The sequence below is a fragment of the Plectrocnemia conspersa genome, unplaced genomic scaffold (assembly GCF_051122295.1).
Source record: "Plectrocnemia conspersa isolate PC_06_02 unplaced genomic scaffold, ASM5112229v1 ptg000001l, whole genome shotgun sequence".
In the NCBI taxonomy this organism is placed as follows: Eukaryota; Metazoa; Arthropoda; class Insecta; order Trichoptera; family Polycentropodidae; genus Plectrocnemia; species Plectrocnemia conspersa.
This window is the reverse complement of record NW_028277165.1, coordinates 10,123,342-10,147,422: the sequence shown is the minus strand read 5'-3', so window position 1 is coordinate 10,147,422 and position 24,081 is coordinate 10,123,342. Positions and strand designations below refer to the sequence as shown.

Genomic DNA, 24,081 nt, shown 5'->3' with positions numbered 1-24,081 from the left:
TTCGCAGGCCCGTGCCCAGTTAAATTGTAAATAACCATGTAAACTTTATTAATCGTCAATAAAAACACTACTGCAGCGGCTCAATCTGTGTCTAATTGCCTCCCGTCGCCAAACTGGTGCCGCCCGGATCTACATTTGTTTCACTTCGCTTGGAGCGAAGCACGCCGCGCGTCACTGGAGGTCGCGCCTTGACGCCTTATGGAGCCCTACACGCACCCCCAGAAGCGGCACCCTTGAAGCTCTACAAGCAGAGCCTGCACCGCCACACCATACGTCACGACTATGTAACCTTTGTGCCGCCAACGTTTAACTATTTTTCTATTTTTTATTTTTGAGCAGCAACCCTTCTCCCTTCCTAGTTGAATTTTACAATTGTAAGTTGCTGAAGGGGGAATGTGTAGGGGGGCCATTTATGTATAAATTTAACGAATTATTGTTGTTTTTATAATTTATTGACAATTTTTAATAATAAAAATTAAATTACAAAAGTAAATTACTCTAAATGTATCAGATCCAAGTGGCTACAAAAAATATTATTGTTTTACAAACAGTAAATATTACTCTAGATTTATATAGTAATTAATATATTAAATAATATCGCGTAACTTTGCTATATTTATTTATTTTTACCCCATGCTCAAAAATTCGTCGTATGTGGACCAAACGTTGTTTACGAACAATTTTGACACCTACTGTCAAATTCGAGTTGCAATGGCGTTTATTAAAACTGGTATAATCAACTTAATTATATAGCTTTTTCTGTTCACATTTACCAATGGAAATGTATTATTATTGCTTAAGTTTTTGCTTCTATGCCACTTTTTATTACCAATTTATATATATATATCTTAAAAAATAATTTTTAATATTTTGTTTATGTGTGTTATGTTGTTGCACCAATTGTCGATTGGAACTCTAGTTGGCCAGATCTTTTGTCATAGACGTATAGTCGTTGGACCATTTCACGTTTATGTATTGAGAATATATTAAAATATAATAATTGAACACACTTCTAACACCCTATAAAGGGATTTCAGAAATGGGTTAGATGAAGTATATTGGTAGTATCATCACTTCCTATATATTTAGTATATTTAATTACCATATCTGATTTTATAATCGTTTCTTATTCTTCACCTCGAATTATTCTTTTTACAATTTTATTCACAATTTGCTTGTATTTTCAGGCAAGAAGCAATTAAAATGTTTGTACACGTAATGGAATTTCTCGTTGCTTTAATTATTTTCTTTACTGATAATGAAATGTTTTTCTATTCATCACTATAGTGCCGGTTATACGTGCTTTTAATTCAAGAAACTCTTTGCCCAATTGCAGGTTTGTGTAAAGCCGATTTATTACCAGAATCTAAATCCTCTAAAACGTAGATTCTAATACCCTATTTGTTTTGTTTATTTGAATTTGTAGTCATAAAACAAATTCTGCCTTCAAATTCCTGCTGCAGGGTAGCAAATGTTTCATAAATATTTATTGTTTTTGCGATGTAGCATCTAAAATATTTGTAATAAGCGATCTCTAATGAACACACTTCTAAAAAGTCTCTTAAACAAAATAATCTTACTACCATTTTTGAAATGACACACATGTCGTTGGAAATTTTTCCCGACTCCGACTCCGAATCCAACTTTTTCGCAAGGTCCAACTCAGACTCTGAAATAAAAAATTTCGATAAGATAATCTTAAAATATTAAATTTATTTTTAATTATTTTATTTATTTATTTTCATGTAAATAACAACAAAGAAGAAAAAACAAAAAATAATTATAATAATATTTATTATGTATAAGACCACTCACATCCTTAATTTAATCAATAATATATTCGAAAATCCATGATTCTAACTGATCTTAAAAAAAATAATTGCTTCTAATAATTTTCCGTTTATGGAAGCTCTTAAATCAGATTTGATTATTTTAAGCGTAGAAAATAAGCGCTCTACTGAGACTTGCGTTAGTGGTAACGCAGTGACAGATAAATATGAATTTTTAACAATTTCTGGATATCGCATTATTGCTTCTTTGACATCCAATTTTAAAGCACGGACAATTTTACCTACTTTTTTCAGTGCAACGTAAAATTCTTCTTTAAATTTTAAAACGGTTGTTTCTTTTTAGGTACGTATATTCAAATTCAATCGAGAACGTTTTATTCTCTTCTGCTCGTCGAGATATTTTTCAGAGTCAAGGCGTTGGATGGAGATGATAATTCGTGTGGCGATATTTGAGTGATGTCGACGACTATCATCTGGTGTTCGTTTCGCAAACCTTTTATACTAATTGCTAATTCAAATAGAGCATTCTTAGCTCTATTTATCTGATCAACTGTTAATAAAGATCTAACCATAGAGTCAATATAGATTCCAGCCAAAAGAATATCATTGTTTAACAGGTTATTTTCTCTAAGCAACATTGCATTTTTGATGCCACTTACTGCGTTGCTGTTACTGATCGAATAGTAAAAAATAAGACTCTTTCATTCCTTATAAAAAGTACCCGGACTTTAATTTTCTGCTTGAAACTTTTTTGTAGCGACATACGAATGGCGAAGCAAAAGTTCAAGTTCCTCTAATTCCTTCCACTGAGTTCAGTCATCGTCACGTTCGGGCTGGCCATGTCTATGAGGACAGTTTTTAATTCAAGAAGACGCTCAATCATCAAGTACGTGCTACTCCATGTAGTTGCTTGTTCTAAAGTCGCCCCATTTCCTACCCTTCGCTTAATTATTTCAATTAATTTGCCACGAACTCTTGCTTTTTTTAAAGTAAGGTCCATCGGTTCAAGTGCATATGTTCGGATTATTTTAACTATTTACCTATAGATTCTGTTTAATGGAAATTATTTGTTACGTTGACGAAAACTATCATTCTTTGTAAATGAGAAGGATACAAATAGCTTAAATTTTATATCACTAAACAAATCTTTTGCAACTAATTTCAAAGCTATTATGTGTTGTCTCGCCGATACGATTATTCATTTTTGAATCTTATTTATGAATAAATAAATTTAAATTAATTAATAAAACTATGTTTTTTTTTCCTTAAAATTACTTTAGAGTGAATAAAATATATACATAACCATTCGAGTTTATTATTATTGGATTTAAAAATTAATATGTAAGTACCTTACCTACACGAATTAACCAAACCCATCTTGACTAAATGAAAGTTCTAAAACAAATGATAGTTTTAGGATTTTCATTAGGTCGAGTACAAAATACAAACTAAACCAACTCATCTCTCAGAGCAAAATAGGCAGAAGATGAAGTACAGACAGACGGAATTTCGCATTTGATTTCACACTATGTTTTAAAAATACGATAGCTCTCCTTATCGATATTACTATTATAATACTGGTAATACTGGTTTATCTGATATGATAATACTGGTCAATGAATACTCAAGCCGAATTTTGGTCTATAGGAGTGCACAAAAACAATTATCACTTCTCAAAAGTAAAAAATCTACATTTCAATAGCAATAAAATCGTGCCCTCGCTGTGGAAATGCTTAGTTGAATGTTTAATTAAATAGAAGGGATAATTGTTGTTTGGGCTCTCCTATTGGTTAAAATTCGGTTTAGATATGCTTCATTCGATTCTTACTTATTGTAAGTCGTAATATTCTTATAAAAATCTTAATATGAACATAACTGAGCGTTTCCACCACAATGTCGACTGCACGATTTTATTGCTTTTGACATGGATTTCAATCAGAAACCCCCCTTGAATTTGGCCAGAAAAAGGCATGTAATTTAATGAAATACCACGAATCTTAATGAAATGGAAATATTAAAAAAACGACCACTGACTAGCCATCTATTGCCCCCTGGAAAAAGCTGAAATGTTATCCCTGTCCTTTGGATACAAATTGTATAATAAAACATTAATAAAATGTGAATTGGAATTAAAGTTAAATTTTATCATTGTAGAAGCTGACATAGAAAATGATGAAGAAAAAGTTGCTCCCTTTAACATGGTCCAATGTAAAGTCAAGGTAATGAAACGTAATATGTAACTCTTATTAACGCACATTATCTCAAATGTTTTTTTAAGTTCGAACATGTAAAATGCGAATATGATAGCAGTGAAGATACACTCATAAATAATGTAGACGATATGTTTGAAACAGGTTAGAGTTACTTATATATGTATGCTATTGCATATTAATATATCCCAAATAATGCCTATTGTATGATTTCAGAAATGCACGATGTTAAAGATATACTTAAGGAGAATGATATCAGTGTAGACGTTTTACCTCAACAGATATACGACATTACTAAAGTAATTGTCAAATAGATTTATATTATTATGTATTTTTATTATATAATATTTACAACTTATCTAACGAATTAAATTTCAATTTTAGGAAACAGATAGAGAAAAATGTACAAGAGGTCAACGAAAACTTAATAATTCTTTTAAATTTGAGTGTAATATATGTGGAAAAGCATTTATAACTAAATCTAATCTTACATCCCATATGTTATCTCATAGCGATGTTCGTGATTTTGGATGTGATATATGTGGAAAAGCATACAAAAAAAAGTCCCATCTTAAACGACATCTGCCAACTCATAACCATGTTTGTGACTTTAAATGTGAAAAATGTGGAAAGGCTTTTAAAACTGAATACAATCTTTCCGTACATATGCAAATTCATAGCAATGTTCATGAATTTGAATGTGAAAAATGTGGAAAAGGTTTCAAATATAATGATATACTTTTTAGTCATATGAACATTCATAGTGATCTTTGCGGTTTTGAATGTGATAAATGTGGAAAAATATGCATAACTAAATCCAATCTTACATCCCATATGCTAACACATAGTGATGTTCGTGACTTTGAGTGTAAAAAATGTCAGAAAGCATTCAAAAAAAAATCCCATCTTTCACGACATATGTCAACTCATAACGACGTTTGTTACTTTAAATGTGAAAAATGTGGGAAGGCATTTACATCTAAAAGATTTCTCTCACAACATGTGAAATCTCATAATGTTTTTGAATGTGATAAATGTGGAAAAGTATTCAAAAAGAAATGCTCTCTTTCACAACATATGTCAATACATAGCGATTTTCGGGACTTTGAATGTGTAATATGTAGAAAAACATTTAATTATAATATCATACTTTTAAGGCATATGAAAATTCATAGTGACGTTCGTGACTTTGACTGTAAAATATGTGGAAAAACTTTTGTTACTAAATCTAATCTCACATCTCATATGCTATCTCATAGCGATGCTCGTGACTTTGCATGTGAAAAATGTGATAAAGCATTTAAAAAAAGATCCCATCTTTTACGACATATGCCAACGCATAACGATGGTTTTGATTTTAAATGTAAAAAATGTGAAAAAGCATTTAAAAGTATATTTAATCTTTCGGTACATATGCAAACTCATAGCAATATTCGTGACTTTGAATGTAACAAATGTGGAAAAACATTCAAAAAAAATTCCCATCTTTCACGTCATATGCCAACTCATAGCGATCTTTGTAATTTTGAATGTAAAAAATGTGGAAAAGCATTTAAAACTAAATACAACCTTTCCGTACATGTGCAAACTCATAGTGATTTTCATGACTTTGAATGTGAAAAATGTGGAAAAGCATTCAAAACTAAACTTACTCTTTCACGACATATAAAAAGCTCATGTTACCATGATGAATGTAAAAAGTATTGAAATAGCGATATATGATGTAATTTTGAATTATCATATCATACATCAATGCAGTGAGCAAGCGAATAGATATTTATCAATAAGTGCAAATATACCTGTTCTGTATTGAGCCATACCTTAAAGTAATAAGTTGAAACGCGATAGAATACCATATGCTATATGTATATCTCTACATAGTGGGTGGGATAGAATTGTCAGATTATCAACTGATAGTAAATAATTTATTTTAACACGGCATCGTTTAGCTCAATTGGACAAATATTTAAATATTTATCTTACACCGTGAGACGGTTTAACTTTAATCATTAAGTAAATAATATAACATCAAGTAAAAAGTTGTCGGTACAACAATAATTGTTGGGTTGCAATTAGTTAACAAGACTCAGTAAAAGAGAGAAAAAAATAATGGCTTTTTGTCCCTTGCGTCTACAAAACAACCACCTTTTAGCGACCTGTCTAAAAATAATGTTCAGTACATAACAATGCTAAAAGCAATTAACACTAAAACCAGAATCTATTGAGTATAAATACTGACTAAACGAGCAGTTAGCGAAATCACGAATTATATTGTTGCCAAATGCAAACGCAAATAAATGCAACGTTAAAATCAGCTAGAAAGTCTAATTGGATATTAAGATAAAAACAGAGATTTCTGTTCCACCCCATATATCCAATTTGATCAAAGTATTAAGAGAAAGTAGGGTCATTTATTTCCTTGTATTTCCATAATCGCATATAAGCCATATTATTTCACTTCCGACTTGGAATAAGCGAGAGTTATATCTGAACATGCACCTATGCGGAACTTACTCTGAAGCGACCGTTTCGTCAAGGGAAATGTTTCCACTTTGACCGTCTGGTTTGGTCCAGCCGAGCAGTCATTTAATCAATAACTAAGAGTTAAACTTCGAAATGATTTAAAGATTTATGTTTGCTGTATTATGCCGAGAACAATACAATGCGTATATATATTAAAAAATCAATTTATTGCATAAATTGTATGGCCTTGTTTCAATTAATTAAATAATTTATAAACTTTTGTGATTTGTAATTAAAAAAATAAACGCATCTGCAAAGTTTGGTACCGCTTAGAGTTACGTATTTTAAAACGTATTTTATTTATATCTGTATTCCTAGGTTCATATTGTGAACATTTAACAAAAAGGTGTCGCGTGTTTCGCGAATATTATTGTTAATTTTAGTGTTTTCGAGTCGTTGACTATCAATAGTAACTTTTGGTGCATATGTTACAGTGAATGTGTCTTACCAACAATGTACCCTCTAAGACAGTGATACTCGACCTGCGGGCCTGTCAAGCTTTTATGTGCGGCACAACACTTGTAATTGTTACCAAATATTTTCATTTAAGATATAGGAATTTAGGGTGTTGAAACCATCAAGTTAACTACATAACATAAATTCGCATAGCAACAACAAATAGACACATGTTACAAATTAATTAAATTGTACGTAAATAATATTTTACAAGTACTGCTCATTAATAAGTGATTGTCATTAATACACGTATATCGTATTAAATATTTAGTATAAATATGGAGCGATTAAAATAAATAAAGGTCATTAACCAGTCGTCACAACTACATACAGTTGTATTATTGCTGGAGCGCACTTATTCCTGGTTTCCACTACAACAGCGTCCTCCTGGAGGTCGGGCGCGAAAAGGGTATTTAAAATATTATAGGAAATTAAGAAATTGCAGCTCCCTGTTTCTACATGCGTTAGGCCCTACGCAACTATTTGGTGACCACGTCCATGTGCGGAGTGTGGGTCCGCACACGAGTCGACTAAAACTATACGATCGTTTTTCCTAGTCACAAAACAGTTGCGTTGCATGGTTGCAAGTGTCTACACAAAAAGTTCAAGAAATGAGTGAAGTGGTCAAGTCGTAGATTGTCGTTTACGCTTCAAAATAACGTTTTCGGCAGTGCCGGTCGATGATTTGTAGTAGGACGTTTGTACAGCGAACTGACCAAAGTGGCCCTTATGAAACCTTTCAGTATTCGCGACGTAGTGTTTGATGGTCAACGTTTGTTTACGTAGTGATAAACCCTTCTAGTAGTAGGATATTTGTTCAGCGAACTTAGCCCTTATGAAACCTTTCAGTATTTGTGACGTAGTGTTGACGGTGAACCTTTGTTTACGTAGCTAAACTCTTCTAGTAATCGTCGGTATTAATCTCAAGCGCGTGTCCTGGAGATGGTTGCTCAAAATGGAGGCGAGATGTAAAACCGAGTTCGAAGGAGAGTTTTGTAATTTTGTATTTGGATCAAAATAATAAAAATCTTACCTCATGCTCTTCGTACTCTGCGGTACTGATAATAGTAAATTGTGTCTTTTTCATCTGAACTACTACTTGACATTTTGCGAAAAACAGCTTTGTGATTACAAGCTTGTAGAGAACTTTGCTTCGAATGATCTAGAATCAGTTGCACTCGTGTGTGGTGTGAATTTTTTATTTTGATTGCAAACTGGTTGTGTATATGCAACGAATTTGCAACTCGAGTTGCAAAACAGTTGCCCCATGTGCGGAGGGCATTAAACGCATTAAAGATATTGCAAATTAATTATTTGATCGCATTATAGAAGATTTGCAACATTGTAAATATTTTTGTTTGCCTTTGGATTCGAGTACCAACATTTCAGCAATATCATGTTGTTCCGTTTTCGATCGATATTATACTGAACAGAATTTAGTTTTATGACATGTTTCGAAATTTATTTCTATGGTGAATCAAACCAAAGGCACACATTATCGCGATATTGTTAGTACTTTTCTGGAAAATAATAAAATTTACGTAAAAAAATTAGTTAGTGTACGCACCGATAGATGCCCTTCTTCGATCGGATCTGAAAAGGGACTTAGGCATAATACTCACTGTCAACTAGTCGCCGGCGACTGTACTTTATATGGTTTTAAATGGGTGTTTACGCACGTAGTCGCTCGAGAGTCTAGCGAGTCCCTGCGCAGCGGCGATGCATAGGCAACTAGCTAGTTGCCGCAACCTATAAAAGCACGGGTTTAGATGGACGCTTTTACACGACGAGCGACTTTCGAATCGACTTATACAATTTCATTTGGGCAACAAAAAGCGGAACTTTAATAAAAAATATAACTTAACTCTCCCAATACATTATTGACAGCAAAAACGTGTTTCTACTATGAATCAAGGGATTAACAGAAACGAATGAAGTGCCGACCATTGTCAACTCTCGCGCATTGTAAACTTGAAAGCATCATACAATTTTATATTCTTCTATTTATAAATCACTTAATTGTACATGCAAAACTTGCTCTATTCATATTTTCAAATGCCGAAACGAAATAAGTCATAAAACTTATATTGTGAAACAATATTTTCGGACTGTTATGTCCCTTTTCGATGCACCGCTCTCACTACCTACTTAATCCCTAAATGGGTTTTGCGAAATAATTGACGGAGAATTTTGCATCCAAAAAATTGTGTGAGATACATATATTTATATTTCATATGGGGAAATTAAATATTATATTGAAATTAAAATAACCGTATACCCGTTAAAGATAAACAGGGTGTGGGAGTCTAGATTGATTATGGCCAAAACTTGGCGGCACTTAAGTAGCGTGACGGTTATTCTCCCCACTGGCAATTTTTCGGGCATTCGGACGCATCGTCTCGCGTCTGCTTCGTAGCCATGTAAACAACCATTAATCTTCAATAAAACATTACGTAAAGAAAATCTCTTTTCAAACTGTTTTTGAAAACAATGACACGTTGACTTCACTGTTACCTGCCATTTATTTCATATTTGGAAAATGCACAAGAGACTTCATCTGCAGATGTGATATCCACAATGCCAGTTTTGCTTTAAATGAGCTTACAGAGCCTATCATATTAGCTACATGTTTGTCTTTTCCCTGCAACTCCAAGTTTAAAGAATTCAATTTTCCAATTCAGAAAACTCAAATCCATTAACCAGCAAACATTTGTTAGTTCCATCAAAATTTTTAATTTTGGCGTTACGTTGGCTCAGTGAATTTCGCGGACAGATTTTTGCAAACAGAAACTTTCCGGACACTGATTATTCCGGAATTTTTTTTTTTAAATATTTTATTAAAAACATCAAGATATTCAATGTGTAGCAATCAACTTGAATTAAAACCAATGAATCAATATTGATTGCTTCATTGAACTCCGTAGTTAAAAATTCGACAATTCAAATGTTTACTTCGTTTTTTGCAATATAATATTAAAAATATTTTAAACCAATCGTGTATAAATTACAAAAATCATTTGAAATCTTAAATAAATATTTTAAGAGGTGGAAAATTAAAACCTCTCCTAAATGAGGGCAGTAACGTCAAAAGAAAAACAAAAAATTAAAAACTTGGGCTTACGCCTTGACTCCAAGCTTAAATTTTATAAACATAATTTGTAACTTCGCTCTAAAGGGCTTGGCGACATTGCGGTTCTTACCCCGATATTTATATCATTACCCCCTTTAAATTGTATCATAAAGCGTTTTGTTTTATATTCTTAATTTTTTATTGAACTATGTAATAACTATTTATAAACATAAAAATGGTTATAAACCAGTAACATATTATATATGTTGTATGTACCATATATTAAGTAAAATTATTTATGTTATTGAAATAAACTTATTTAAAAAAAAACTTATCTCAATATCCTGTGTTTTATCGATAATTAAAAAATAACTATTTGTGCAAAATCTATATAAAAATATTAATTAAAGCCTTTTATAAAAGTGCACTAATACAACTTCAAACTGAAATCACTGATTTCAAAAAGATCTCACTTAAAATAGAGATTTTCGAAAACCCCTTCACAGTGGATATCGATAATGTATCAAGCGATTTGCAAATCAACGTGATAGATTTGCAAACTGATACCCCACTTAAAAACTACAACGATTTAAAAAGGTTTGCTCAGCAAATAATTACTATGTTTGGTAGTATTATACATTTATATATATATATATATATATATATATATATATATATATATATATATATATATATATATATATATATATATATATATATATATATATATATATATATATATATATATATATATATATATATATATATATATATATATATATATATATATATATATATATATTTGTGAGCAAACATTTTCAATTCTGAAAATATTTGTACACAAATATTGCAGGATTACTGTAATGACATATGGCCCGCTAAGTCCGACCTGCACTAATCCCCACGTAAAATATTTGGCCCTCTTACAACAAAAGGTTGCCGATCCATGATTTAGACCATTTCGCCCATGTCCGCCGGCAAGTGCGATTATTTCGCGACGTTTGGATTGTGCACGCGTGTTATTGAACGCTCCGTAAAGTTTCGAAAACTGAGGCGGCTATTCTGCTCCGAACGAGCTGAAATTTGGCTGAGATCTTCCCATGCTGACTGCAATTCGTCCGACACCACCTGGAAGCGAATCGCCGGAAGCTAAGTGAAGTTATCGCGATATTTACATTTTTTGAACGGAACGGCGTTTTTATTCAATTTTATGCTCAAATGTGTATAGAAAGATCACCTGAACGTATGGGAACATAAATGTCGCGATTAATTTCAAAATTACGAAAAAACGTCAACAAAACGGACTTTCGCCCGGAAGTCTACATAAAAACCGTCCGCTTTATCGCGTCGATTTTGCATCCCAATCGAAGCGGGAGACTCCTGAGTACCCCGATATAAAAATCTCTCCGATCCGCCGACATTTGGGCTAGAAAACATAATTAAAAAAATTGAATCTTTGCAACATTAGTATTCGCTACCCCGTACCCCGCACCCCGCGTCCACGCCGCATTCGCTAATCCGTACGTTCACGAGCTCGCGTATTTAAAAATAATATAACAAATAATAAATATCACAACAATACTAAAAATACCAACATTATTTTAAACAAGAAAAAAATTCATAAACTTTTAAATTAATTAATTTAATTCTAAATAAACTCAAAAAAAAAAAAAACAGTTTAATAACATAAATTTTAACAATTTCTGAACCACGCGCTGGGTGCTGCAGAGTTTTCGCAAAATTCGCAAAAATTTTAATTAATGCGTTTATATATGTGCTTTTTTTTAAATTGCGTGTAATATATTTGGGGACATAGACATTTGTTGTTTATTTTGCGATACCCGTGCTTCTCAAACTATCGATTTAAATTTTATATATATATTTTCCCATAGAAACGTACACTTTTTTCTTTTGCGTTTTACTTAACGTTTGATAAAATATATAACCAGGAATGACCATAGAATTTAATAACAAAAACAAATAAAAGTAAAGTCGGTAATAAAATATTCCAAGTTTTAAACATCTTGGATTATAAGCTATAAAAGTTGCATTTGAAAAAAAACTTGATATGGATATATTTTTTATATATTGGGTATATTAATGAAAACATTTTGTATGAAAGTTTTTCGGTGACAAATTAAAGATTCGTTATACTGGGAATTTCGTTATTTCGGTATTCGTTACAAAGAGATTTCATTGTAATATTTTTTAAAATAGGTTTGTAACTTTACTAAATATTAATGAAGCAAAAAATATCAAAATGTTTTCAACATAAAAAATAATATTAAAACGTAACATTTTGTATCATTTAAAAGAAGGTTTACAGTTTAATAAATAATAATAATAAAGAGCATCGGCTACACATCCGCTCAAAAATATTACTGATATGAAAAAATATTTTGTTACACCTTACTAACGCTACAACACAATCGATCATATATAGTTAGTGCAATGTGAGTGATTATAAGTCATTGATTGTGTTTTAGCGTATTTTAGGTGTTTGAGTGCCAGTTTTAACGCTGCATAACACAATTTTATCATAAATTTAAATTTTCGTAATAAAAAAGTTTTTTGGTGACACCATAAGTTACTTTATAATTTAAAAAAAATATTTCTATGTTTTATGTGTAAATATAAAAGTCAGTTTTTAATTACATTTACTAATTAGAAAGAAACAATAAACTAAAAATATCAAGCACCTAATCTGTTACTATAGACCAAAAGTGCCTTTTAAAAATATTAATAATTTTGAAACCTTCGTCATTTTTGAATAAAAAATATTTTGATTTACATATTTTTTAAAGTAATTTTTTTTCTGCGCAGCATTATATATTTTAATAATTAATGAGTGTAAAAAGTTTTTACTATATTTAAAATTAATAATAAACTAAAGATATTTAAAATCTATAATAAATTATTAATATTTAAAATCCATAACAAAATAAAAAATATTTTTAATGTTGAAAAAAATATTTTGAATAAATTTTGAAATTTTATTCTGAAACTTTATAATTTAAAAAATATTTAAATTAGTGTTATACTTTCAAAGACGTCAGTAAGAGGGATTTTTGCAATACTGTGCGCTTAGTAGTTGGTTGGTAATGAATAGTACTTATTTTGAAACTTTGCCCCTTATTGTTGAAAATATTTTTTAAAGCAAAGTATTAAAAATTCTCTAAAAACTAAAACTTTAAATTGCCAACGTTCGCTAAAATTTAAGTACATATTTTTTCTGTATAGAGAAGCTAATACATATCCACATTATTTATATTATATTTTAAATCTATAAACTAAAAAAATATTTTAAAATACATTTTTTTTAGAAGTTGATGATTTTTATATATATTTTAATAAATGTTTTACAATTTAAATCGTTAAAATCAATTTAGTTCGTTCTCAAGCGCGAGACCAAAATTGCTTACAAGTGATAAGAGTGAAGTTCTTCTGTCACATCTGGCAAGCGCTCGCTGTGCCCGCTGCGAAATATGTTATAATCGCGGCACTTTTCTTACAAAGTGACAATTGAAGATGATTCAAGTGATGCAGCATTTGAAATTATAGACAAAACTATAAATTGTGGGTGTGCCAGTAAGTGTTTGGTTATAAATGAATAATATAACACGGTTATTCTAACAAAATTACTATTGACTTTCCAGGATCTTATATTAAAAGACAAACAGCGGTGATTTGGGAATTAAAGGTATACATACCGAAGTTAATTAAACATATTACAAGGCTAGTAATAATAAAAAAGATATGACATATTGTGACAATTTTGTAGAAGATGAAGAGATGCCAATCTACATGTTTAATCCTCTACAGTACTTCCATCAATTTTGTTCTTTGGTTGTCGTTTAAATTTAATTTATGGATTATATTAGTAGTAATAATGTGTTCAATGTTTACTCTTACTGTTTTTTAATTATTTTTCAGAAGCAATGATGGAACAATTTGATGACCTATATGGCTACAACCTAGAATTGGTATATATAAACAAAGAGTTAATCTTCGTCACTGTCAGCAAGTATTATCTTTTTATAAAGAACATACTATATAAGTTTGATGTAACTGAATATCTTAAATTTGGGTATTCAGAAAGAGGAATGATGGAACAGAACTAAAATTGTACATATTTTGCCACATCGGAATTAAAAATAACCCACTCTTAGATATTTTGGCTATCGATTATTCCAGGTATGCAATCACATATTTATAATCATTGTAAAATGTCGTTTATTAGATAACATCCAAGAAACTACACATTTATAAGCTGTCCGACAGCGCCGATTTGATTGACATTAACTTTCAATCCTCACATACTAAGGATATATTACACGTTCATGTTTAAAACATAACTGGTTAATTTGAAATTCTTAAAATCTAACGTATATGTGTATTAAATCGGAAAGCAATGATAATAATAATATCTAATATTTTATCGCAGTTTCTAGACTTAAGTCTCTCACCTGCTTGACGAGGATTGGTGTCTGTGTGTGTTAACACGCATCACCTTTTTATTATTATTTTATTTATTTGAGTTTAAGAAATATTAGCTGGAATTAATCAAACAAATCAGCTATTAAGCCATTTGTATGATTTAGTATTCTTTCGCGGTGTCTATTATTAAGCCTTTCAAAATGATTCTTAATAGTGTCTATTTTTAGATCCTGGTGCAACATCGAATTGCGAACATACCAAGGAGCGTTTGCTGCGATTCTCAATGAAATATTCTGCTGGGCTTGTAATTTTTGAGGGTATTTGCGAGTATTTATAATATGTCCCCACACAGGGGATGCATAAGACATTGCGGGTCTGATTATTGCTTTATAAATTAGCAGTTTATTTTTTATACTTAATTTACTTTTGCGGCAAAGAAGGGGGTAAAGCTTAGCTCTTGTGTATTTAACTCGATGAATTAGAGTGTCTATGTGTGGTTTCCACGAAAGTTTAGAGTCTAAGGTAAGACCTAAGTATTTGGCCTTATTATGCCATTCTATTGGTTTATTATACATTTTAATTTTGGCTAAATTTTCTATAGCAAAGGCTTTTTTTCTTCTAAGAGAGAACATTACTGCGACACTTTTTAGTGGATTTGCAGTGACCAGCCATTTTTTATTTTATTTTGAAGTTTAATTACCGCTCGATGAGGATTTTTATAGGTACACAAAATAGCTGTATCATCAGCGAATAGAGCAGTTATGTCGTTACCGCGGTGCTTGGTTGGAAAGTCGCTCGTAAATATAGTGAATAATAAAGGACCCAGTATTGAACCTTGGGGCACTCCAGCAGTTATAGGTCTGGGATTTGACAAATGATTTTCAAGTTTTATGTTGAAATTTCTCCCATTTAAAAAAGAGTTGATTAGTTTAATTAAATTAGCAGGGAATTTGAAATGTATTAGTTTGAATATGATGCCTGTGTGCCAGACACGATCGAAGGCTTTGGCGATGTCCAGGAACACTACTCCAGTGGACATTCTCTTGTCAAAGCCCCTTTGGATATGTTTCACCACTCGATGAAGTTGATCAGTAGCAGAGTGTGCGTTTCTAAAGCCGAACTGTTCATCGGGCAAGATTTTATTTTCTTTAACATGAACTAATAATTTAGCTTGAATAATTTTTTCGTAAATTTTGCTTGCAGCGGGTAGCAAACTTATAGGTTGGTACCTAGAGGCTAATGAAGGGTCTGTTCCCGGTTTGCGAAGGATTATTACGTTTGCTTGCTTCCACACCGTCGGGAAGTATAGGCACTCGAGAGAAGAATTAATTATATTTAAAAAATAATTGATGGCACTTGGGGGGAGGATTTTGAGAGCTTTATTTGGTATGGAATCATTGCCGGGTGCTTTTCGATTAGGAAGTAGACGGATGATGTTTTCTAGTTCAGATAGTGTAATTTTTATATCAATATTAGTATCCACTGTTTTTTCAAAAAAGGATTTTAGGCACTTTTCTGTTTTATTTTTAAATTTACGTTTAAGTTTACTTAAATCGACCGAGCATTGATTTTGAAGACTGTCCGCTATAGTTTCACACTTTTCTTCAATTGTATATACAAAGTTACCCGTTATTGTTTTAATTTTACATATGCCAGTGGATTCGCAGCGAAGAATTTTTGAAGTGTTCCAAAGTGAATTATCTTCAGGTTTTAGATCTCTTAATTTGGTTTCCCAAGTATTATTATTATGTTCAGCAATAGCGATTCTAATTTCTTTTTGTAATTTGTTAAGTTGTCTTTTAACCGATTTTTCGTGATAATTTTGCCAAAGATGTCTTAAATGATTCTTTTTTTTAATTAATTCTTTAATTTCTTTGGGTAGGGGGTCATGTTTAGTAATTTTGTTTTTAACGGTGCACCGTTCAATTGAAGATTTAATCACTTTGTTAAATTCGATTATTTCATCGTCGATATCAGTTTCAGTTCTTAAGATGTTGATACCAGGAAGGGATTTCTCAACGAAGTAGGGGAAGAAGTCCCATAGTATTTTATGCGATTGTGGGGCTGGATTATTATTTCTTAGATTAATTTCGAGCGTGAATATTACCGGGTTGTGGTCTGATGCGAGACTATTATGGACTTCTATTTCACACGCGGGCAGATCTTTGCAGATGGCAATGTCTAATATGTCCGATCCTCCGCGAGTAGAGAAATGGGTTGGCACGGACGGTATTTCTAAGTGTATGTTACTATGAGAAATGTCATTAACAAAATTATTCAAAGTTCTACCGTTGCGATTGGTAGCTCGGCAATTCCAATCTTTATGTTTGGAGTTAAAATCACCTGCGGCAAATATGGGTTGTGAATAATTAAACAGTGATTTAATATCTTCGATGGGATATTTTGGTGTGGGAGGAGTGTAAACGGAATGTATTATGACTGGAGAATGCTCATCGGTTTTAATTTCTATACTCGTTACTTCTAATTGCGCGTACGCGTTTATTTTCGTTTCATTATGTTTTATATTATTTTTAATATATACTGCTGTTCCGCCGCCAGCGCCTAATAATCTATCCGTGCGGTAAGTTGTAAAGTTGGCAAAGTTAATTTTTATCGAATTCTTTAAGTGTGTCTCGGAGATAAGAGCAATATCTATATTTTGATCTAACAAAAATTGATGGAGTTCACATTTCTTATCACGTAGGCCATTTGCGTTCCAGGCCATTATTCTTAGTATTTTACGATTTGGGTTTTTAATGTCATTAGGATTAGTCATAGGGGCTTCTTTTTTTTTAAGTTAATTTCTATATTTTTATTCGCAAGTTTACTCTCGGTCTTAGGATTATTATTATGCTATTGTTATATAAGTCGTACTTCATTGATTTATGTTAATTAAGTGTTTAGTTATAAGAGCTTGTATTTGCTGCTGCATTTCAATTATAGTTTTAACTATATTAATATCCTGTAGTGGTGCTGGGGTATTTTCTACTGGTTCAATAGGTACGGACTGAGTGGTCGATATTTCAGAGTTTAGGGACTGTGAATATGTCTTTTGATTTTTTGTATTATCATTTTGTTTACTGTTTTTTGTTTTAAAGAATTCACTTTTTTTATTATTAGGGTTTTTAATGCATCCGCCATAGCTAGCAGGGTGTTTACCACCGCAATTACCACATAGTGGGTTATCTGTTTTATTACCGTGTGGACATTCTAATGCCACATGAGGGCCTGCACACTTAACACAAACTGGTGCTGCCCTGCAATTCACAGCAGCATGTCCAAAGATTTGACAGCGGTGGCACTGTTAAGTATTTTTTGGTTTATTTTGAGTTTCGATTGAAAATTTTTGATGTAACAAATGGGTTAAATTATATATATTTTTATTTTGCTCACTTTTTTTTAATGAAATGGCAAACAATAACATCGGCTGGTTGGTAGTTTTATTTATTAATTGATGAACATGGAGTACATCGAAATTTAAACGAATTAATTCTTCTTTTATTTCATCTATTGTGAAGTTGGAATTTAATCCTCGAATTATAACGCGCAGAGGCTTATCTTCGGGCAATGTATAGGAGAAGAATGAGAATTTACGTTCGTCCAAGACTTTTGTAATTTTTCTAAAGAGCTCTATAGTAGGTGCAATTATTTTTACATTGTTTGGTTTTTGAACCGAGGTAAATAAAAGACCGTTGTTTAATAGTTATAAGTTATTTTTAATGCTAATTGGCGATTGGTTAGTACGAGTTTTAACGTTAGTTGGCGATTGGTTAGTAGGAGTTTTAACGTTAGTTGGCGATTGGTTAGTAGGAATTTTAACTTTAGTTGGCGATTGGTTAGTAGTATGTTTTTTAGTTTTAATTTTTTTTCGGAGATCTTCCATCTCCTTTTCTAAACTAATCCTAAGGCGCCGTTCCTCAAGGAGTTCGTGGCGCAAGGCTTCCATTTCCTTTTTAAGGTAATTAATCGATACATGGTCACTCACCTGCCCGGTGTCCATAATAATGGAATCGGACGATGTTTTACCGGTCGACATGTCGTAGCTTGCGAAGGCGGCTGGTGAGTCAGCGGGAATTCCCACTTTTTATCACAAACACTAGTTATCAGAGTGACAGATAGCGCGCGCGACTAACTCGGCCGAATGCCAAAGCAGGACTGAAAGCAATGATAATGTTTATGTAGTATAAAAGAAAAACTCACTTTTCGGCCTCAGAGCCCGGCGACAGGATTTCAAAATTTGAAGATTTCATTACAAAGATTGTTTTATGATTATTTATCTAATTTAATCAATGTATTCTTCTTGTCCTAAACACATTATGTATATATTTAATTTTCATAGTTATAACACACCTAGTTAATTTGCAATCCGATTATTTATAAAAGCAAAAACTCACTTTTAGGCCTCGGAGCCCGTCGCCGGGAATTCAAAATTTGAAAATTTCATTACGAAGATTATTTTATGATTGTTTATCTAGTTAAATCAATGTATTTTTCTTATCCTTAACACATTATGTATTTATTTAATTTTTATTCAGTCAAATGACGAATTAATGAAAATTATTGTCGCGTAGCAAAATTTTATTATTAAATAAAAGTGTTGTCACGGTACTGTCTATTTGAATTCGTATGCTTATTTTTGATTGGTCGAAACAACATACGCATTACCGGCGGTTCGAAAATCAGTCAGAGCAAATTCAATTTTTATTATTATTTATTATTAATTATTATAATTAAATATATTTCCTTTGTTTACGTGTATTGTTACACACCATTAATACAAAGCGATACGTTTTACAGAGTAGAGAATTGAACGGAGAATGTTTCATTGAAAGTTATGCGCGTCCGAAAGCGAAGGCTTAGAACAATTATATATAAGTACAAAGCGATACGTTTTACAGAGTAGAGAATTGAACGGAGAATGTTTCATTGAAAGTTATGCGCGTCCGGAAGCGTCGGCTTAGAACAATTATATATAAGATATTAATCTATCTATTTATATTATTTATTAAATTATGCTACATACGTGTAAATATCTGCCGGTTTTCACCTCCAAAGGGGTTGGTTACCACAATCTTGGCTAATTGCACGACAGACACATGCACATACAATGAGCACACACAAAGGACTATATTTTTTACCAGCTTAACGCCCGGTGTTTTTTGCCGAACTTTCCTTGTGGCCGGGAGATTTCGCGGAATAATGGCAAAGAATTATCTTTTTTTTAGCAAATTCCCTATCATTTGTAAACCAAGTAATATATTTTATCGAAATTTAATTTGTTTTTATTATTATTAACTAACTTTTACTATAAATTATCACTTATTATTAACAATTCAAATAAATAAAAATATAATATTCCACAATGAAAAAATATGGTCACTGCAATGGCGGCTTAGAGAACCGTTACCAAACAACACACTACCCCAAAAATATTAGAATATAACAAACTAAAATGCCCCAAATAGGCGACGACTCGTTGCATTGCGACGCAGTGGGATAAAACGACTCTTTTTACAAAAAATTAAAGTAAAATATAATTTATTTTATATTTTATATTATGTAGAAATAGTATACTACCATCTCGCATTATAATATAGGGGTAAACTGTATTGTATCATAGTGTATTTTTAATAAAAGAAGACGCAGGACGCATGGGCGAGTCCTCGGCCGCTACAGAAGGTTCTCTCAGGACTCCTGGGTGAGTCCTCGGTCGTTAAGCTGTTAAATTAAATAAATTTTACAGATTTATGTCATAAAACCTACTTCAAATTACAGTTAAAAACTTATTTTTACAATTTAACAATAATAAATGAAAACTTATTTTTCTACTTGCGATGATATAAAGCAAAACTTTTCAGAAGGCATATCGAGCCCGAAGAATCAATATTTTTATCCTGCACTGTTGACAATATTCAAATTAATAAGCACAACTTATAACTCAGAAACAGTTACTCCAATCGACCGCATAAAAATGGAATTTGACTGCTTAGACAATTGACAGTGCGATGGTAAATTTTTGGTTTAATCCACTAAGAGATTTAATAGGTGGTAAGTCACAGATAATTTGCTTGTTATATTACAATTAAACTAAATACAAATTAATTATTTATTTTCAGCTTGTACTATATACCCACTCGCAGAACGTCTTGATCCTTCTTTTTCATTTCAATATGTTATCAACAAAATCAACGAGTTATCCAATTGCAGCATGGGTAAGAAGTATTTTATTTTCCCTTTTTCAAAACTACTCCCTCGCTTTTTATTATCACAACTGTTTTTTCATTATATTAATTTATCATTTCATTTTTATAAATTTATTTACAGTAAAGCTATAATATTATATTTAAAAAAAGTCAAAGCAACACGGGTTATACTTTTTGCACTACCTTGTATATTTAGTAACACATTACAGCAATACCCTTTTCCAATCTATCTTATAAAGTGATGATTAAAACTCTTTTATCTTTTACAGAATGGAAGGTGAAAACAATTAGGGATATTACGGATTATGTTAACCGTTACGCAGCTAATATCGTAAGTAGTTTAATTAACAACATTTTGTTAGCTTTGTTAACTTTTCAACACATTTACTTTCACTTTAATGGGTTAATTATAGTCTTTACATACATTTTAGAGGCTATCTATGTACTATATTGATATGTATTATTTTTAAATACGCACTGAAGTCTGAATAACAAAAATGTCTTTATTTTAAATTGTAAACATTTACATTATAAACTAAGTATGGGAAATTGTGTGATATATTTAGTTTATACAAGACTTATTGTGTCTAATATTTTTTTATACAGAAAATGATTTACTTGGAATTGAAAATTCTTTTAAAAATGTCATACTGATATTTAAATATTATTTTAAATTTTATCAATCAAAAATGAGTGAAAAAAAAGAAATTGCGATCACTATCATGAAAAAAATACACCTTTTTACACGCTTACGATAATTCAAAATTAAAATATTTTTAAAAATAAATACAAACAAAAGAGAACAAACTCTCCTTCGCCTTAATTTGGCAGAGACCTTCATAGGCAGATGGCGGTTCTTCTGATACCAGCTAGAGGAAAATCGCCCAAAGCTAAGTAGAGTTTCGATAAAATAAACACTTCGCGACCGCGCGCTGCGCAGCCATTTTGACAGCTGCGAAGACGCGTACATATCGAGTCACCGCGGGCTCAATTCACTGCCCCGGCCGACCGGAGCTATACCAATCGACGCGCAGTGACTTAGGGAACCCAACGATATAATAAAAGCCGCGAACGGACAATTAATAGGCCCGCAAATTAGATCGGAAAAAGGTAAACAATGGCCTTTTCGGACGCAACCTACGCCCGATTGCGGTTTTTCGCCGGGTCGTAGTGGCGTCAATTTTGAGCCCCGGCGTACTCCGGGCACATTAACCAAAGCAAGGGACTTGTGAATATCCAGATATATAAATCGTCGCGATCCGCCATAATTTAAGGCCGCAACAGTGAATTTAAAAAAATTGTTTTCTGACATATTGGCTGTCTAAAGCCACGCCGCGCCGCTCCCCGCGCGTGCGGCCGCAGCCGCTCGTTACATCGGGCGCTCGTAACATCGAACCAGATCGTTACATCGAGACGTTTAATAAGTTTCGTAAGTTTTGTAATGTTCTAAAGATATCCTTATAAGAAGGTTTTTCCCAAAAGTTTCGTTTGGTAATTAAATGGAATACTTTAAAATTTCCTTTGTCTGAGATTAAAATATCTCCTACTGTTCTGGAAACATTAGAAAGTTCGTCGTAGTTTTCTATTTGTTCTCTAATTTCGGCTGCTATTCCTTTTGACATTTCTAAGTCAGCTGATATACAGTGACCCAGATTGTCTTTCTGGTTGAAGAGATTTTGGCCTATTTCTCTTAAGTTAGGATATGAATCGGTCGATGTATTTTGAAATTCGAGAAAGTTATCGTATGATTCAAATATTTCGTCATTGGGAATACTGATTTCTTTATCTCTGTTGGGTATCTGGTTATCTTTTGTTATATTAAGAAATACTAATTTATTTCTGCTTTGTTGAGTGTGCGAGAAGCATAAGCTATCGGAAGATCTTTGGTTAGGGTTCCTTGGGATAGGATTGCCCCTATAGCAGAATTTGAAGCGTCAGTTGTCAGGGTGAAAGGAATTGTAAAGTCGGGATATTGCAATATAGGTTCGTTAATTAATGCGTTTTTAGTGTCTCAAAAGCGTCTTCTTGTTCGTTTGTCCATTTAAATAATACTTCCTTTTTTAATAAGATAGTTAGTTTTTGTGAGACTTAAGAAAAGTTAAGAATAAATTTTCGATAGTATCATACTAATCTTAGGAATGATTTGATATCTTTAACGTTTTGCGGTTTAGGATAATTCTTTATACAAGATATTTTAGAAGGATCAGGCTTGACGCCGTTTTGAGTAATGAAGTGTCCTAAATATGCTACATCATGGCGCATAAACTCGCATTTATCTGCTTGTAGTTTTAAATTATGTTTATCTAGTCGTTTAAAGATTTCGCGAAGTTTGTTCGTATGGTCAGTTATAGAATTTGCGAAAATCACGATATCATCCAGATACACAAAACATTTAATGCCTTGCAATCCAGTTAGTACACTGTTCATTAATCGTTGAAAAGTCGCTGGTGCGTTTTTTAATCCAAAAGGCATACGTGAAAATTGATAATGACCCGTTGGGGTTGAAAATGCCGTTTTATCTGAATCTTTGTCATTCATTGGAATTTGGTGAAATCCTGAAGCGAGATCTAGGGCTGTGAAGTATTTTGAATGTCCTAGTTGATCCAGTATTTCACTTATGTTGGGTAAGGGAAATGCGTCACCTACAGTTACGTCATTTAATTTGCGGTGGTCTTATCACGATCCGCCATTTTTTAGTTCCAGAAGCATCCATTTTCTTGGGGACTACCCATAATGGAGCTGACCATGGAGAAGATGAGGGTTTTATAATATTTTGGTCTAACATCTCTGTAATTTGTTTGTCAACTTCTTTTTTATGTACCTCGGGGTATCGGTATGACTTAGTGTAGATAGGGATTTGCGATGTTATCGGTATCTCGTGGGAAATCGTGTTTGTTTTGGATAATGGATCATCTTTTAAATGAAATACACGATTAAATTCAGAACATAGTGATATAATAGAATGTGAATCCTCTTTATTAAGATGTGCGACTCGAAGTTGTTGCACTACTCTATCGTTACGTGTTATATCTATTTTGTCACTTTTTTGAAAATAAAGGAAAGTTTTAGTTTCGTCGAATGGTTCTAGAATTATGTTAGTATTTGTCAGCTTTACTTCTTTATCACTACAATTAAGTATTGTAGCATAAGCTTGGGATTTTTCATTTATAGAAGTAATGGCTCGCGACAAATTCTGTTTCAGGCAAGATTCCTGTTTTTATTTCCGGATTTAAGACATTTAATAAAACTATTGTTTCAGTTCTAGGGTTTACCGTAACTTGTTTATCAGAATAATGGTGTAGAATATTTAGTCTCTTATCTCTAACGATCAGGTAATTAATTTCGTAATCTATTATTGCCTTGTTTGATTTTAAGAAATCGTTTCCTAATAT

General features: G+C 32.1%; 1 protein-coding gene and 2 long non-coding RNA genes across 5 annotated transcripts in view; 2 read left to right on the top strand and 1 right to left on the bottom strand.

Annotated features, from left to right (window-relative positions):
• Positions 1-433: 433 nt before the first annotated feature.
• LOC148238780 (uncharacterized) lies at positions 434-21,941 on the bottom strand. Of its 2 annotated transcripts, none has more exons than XR_015811886.1 (3): positions 21,831-21,941; positions 1,584-1,669; positions 434-1,509 (listed from the first exon to the last, which is right to left on the bottom strand). It is a non-coding gene; the product is annotated as an uncharacterized LOC148238780 (long non-coding RNA). The 2 variants fall into 2 exon arrangements; XR_015811885.1 differs by lacking the exon at positions 21,831-21,941 and adding an exon at positions 21,525-21,647.
• On the top strand, positions 634-6,813 carry LOC148238781 (uncharacterized). Of its 2 annotated transcripts, none has more exons than XM_088201030.1 (5): positions 634-730; positions 3,945-4,009; positions 4,069-4,144; positions 4,217-4,299; positions 4,385-6,813. In XM_088201030.1, exons 1-5 carry the CDS (start codon positions 634-636, stop codon positions 5,705-5,707), a joined length of 1,644 nt encoding a protein of 547 aa, XP_088057156.1. In that variant the 3' UTR covers positions 5,708-6,813. The 2 variants fall into 2 exon arrangements, with proteins under 2 accessions (XP_088057156.1, XP_088057167.1); XM_088201041.1 differs by lacking the exon at positions 634-730 and adding an exon at positions 2,537-2,676.
• The window catches only part of LOC148238738 (uncharacterized), a 477,006-nt gene continuing 466,435 nt past the window's right edge, over positions 13,511-24,081 (top strand). Inside the window, exons 1-8 of the long non-coding RNA XR_015811887.1 lie at positions 13,511-13,637; positions 13,706-13,749; positions 13,831-13,895; positions 13,983-14,069; positions 14,145-14,243; positions 20,345-20,534; positions 20,603-20,698; positions 20,959-22,998. This is a non-coding gene — a long non-coding RNA (uncharacterized LOC148238738). The remainder of the gene's footprint in view (positions 13,638-13,705; positions 13,750-13,830; positions 13,896-13,982; positions 14,070-14,144; positions 14,244-20,344; positions 20,535-20,602; positions 20,699-20,958; positions 22,999-24,081) is intronic.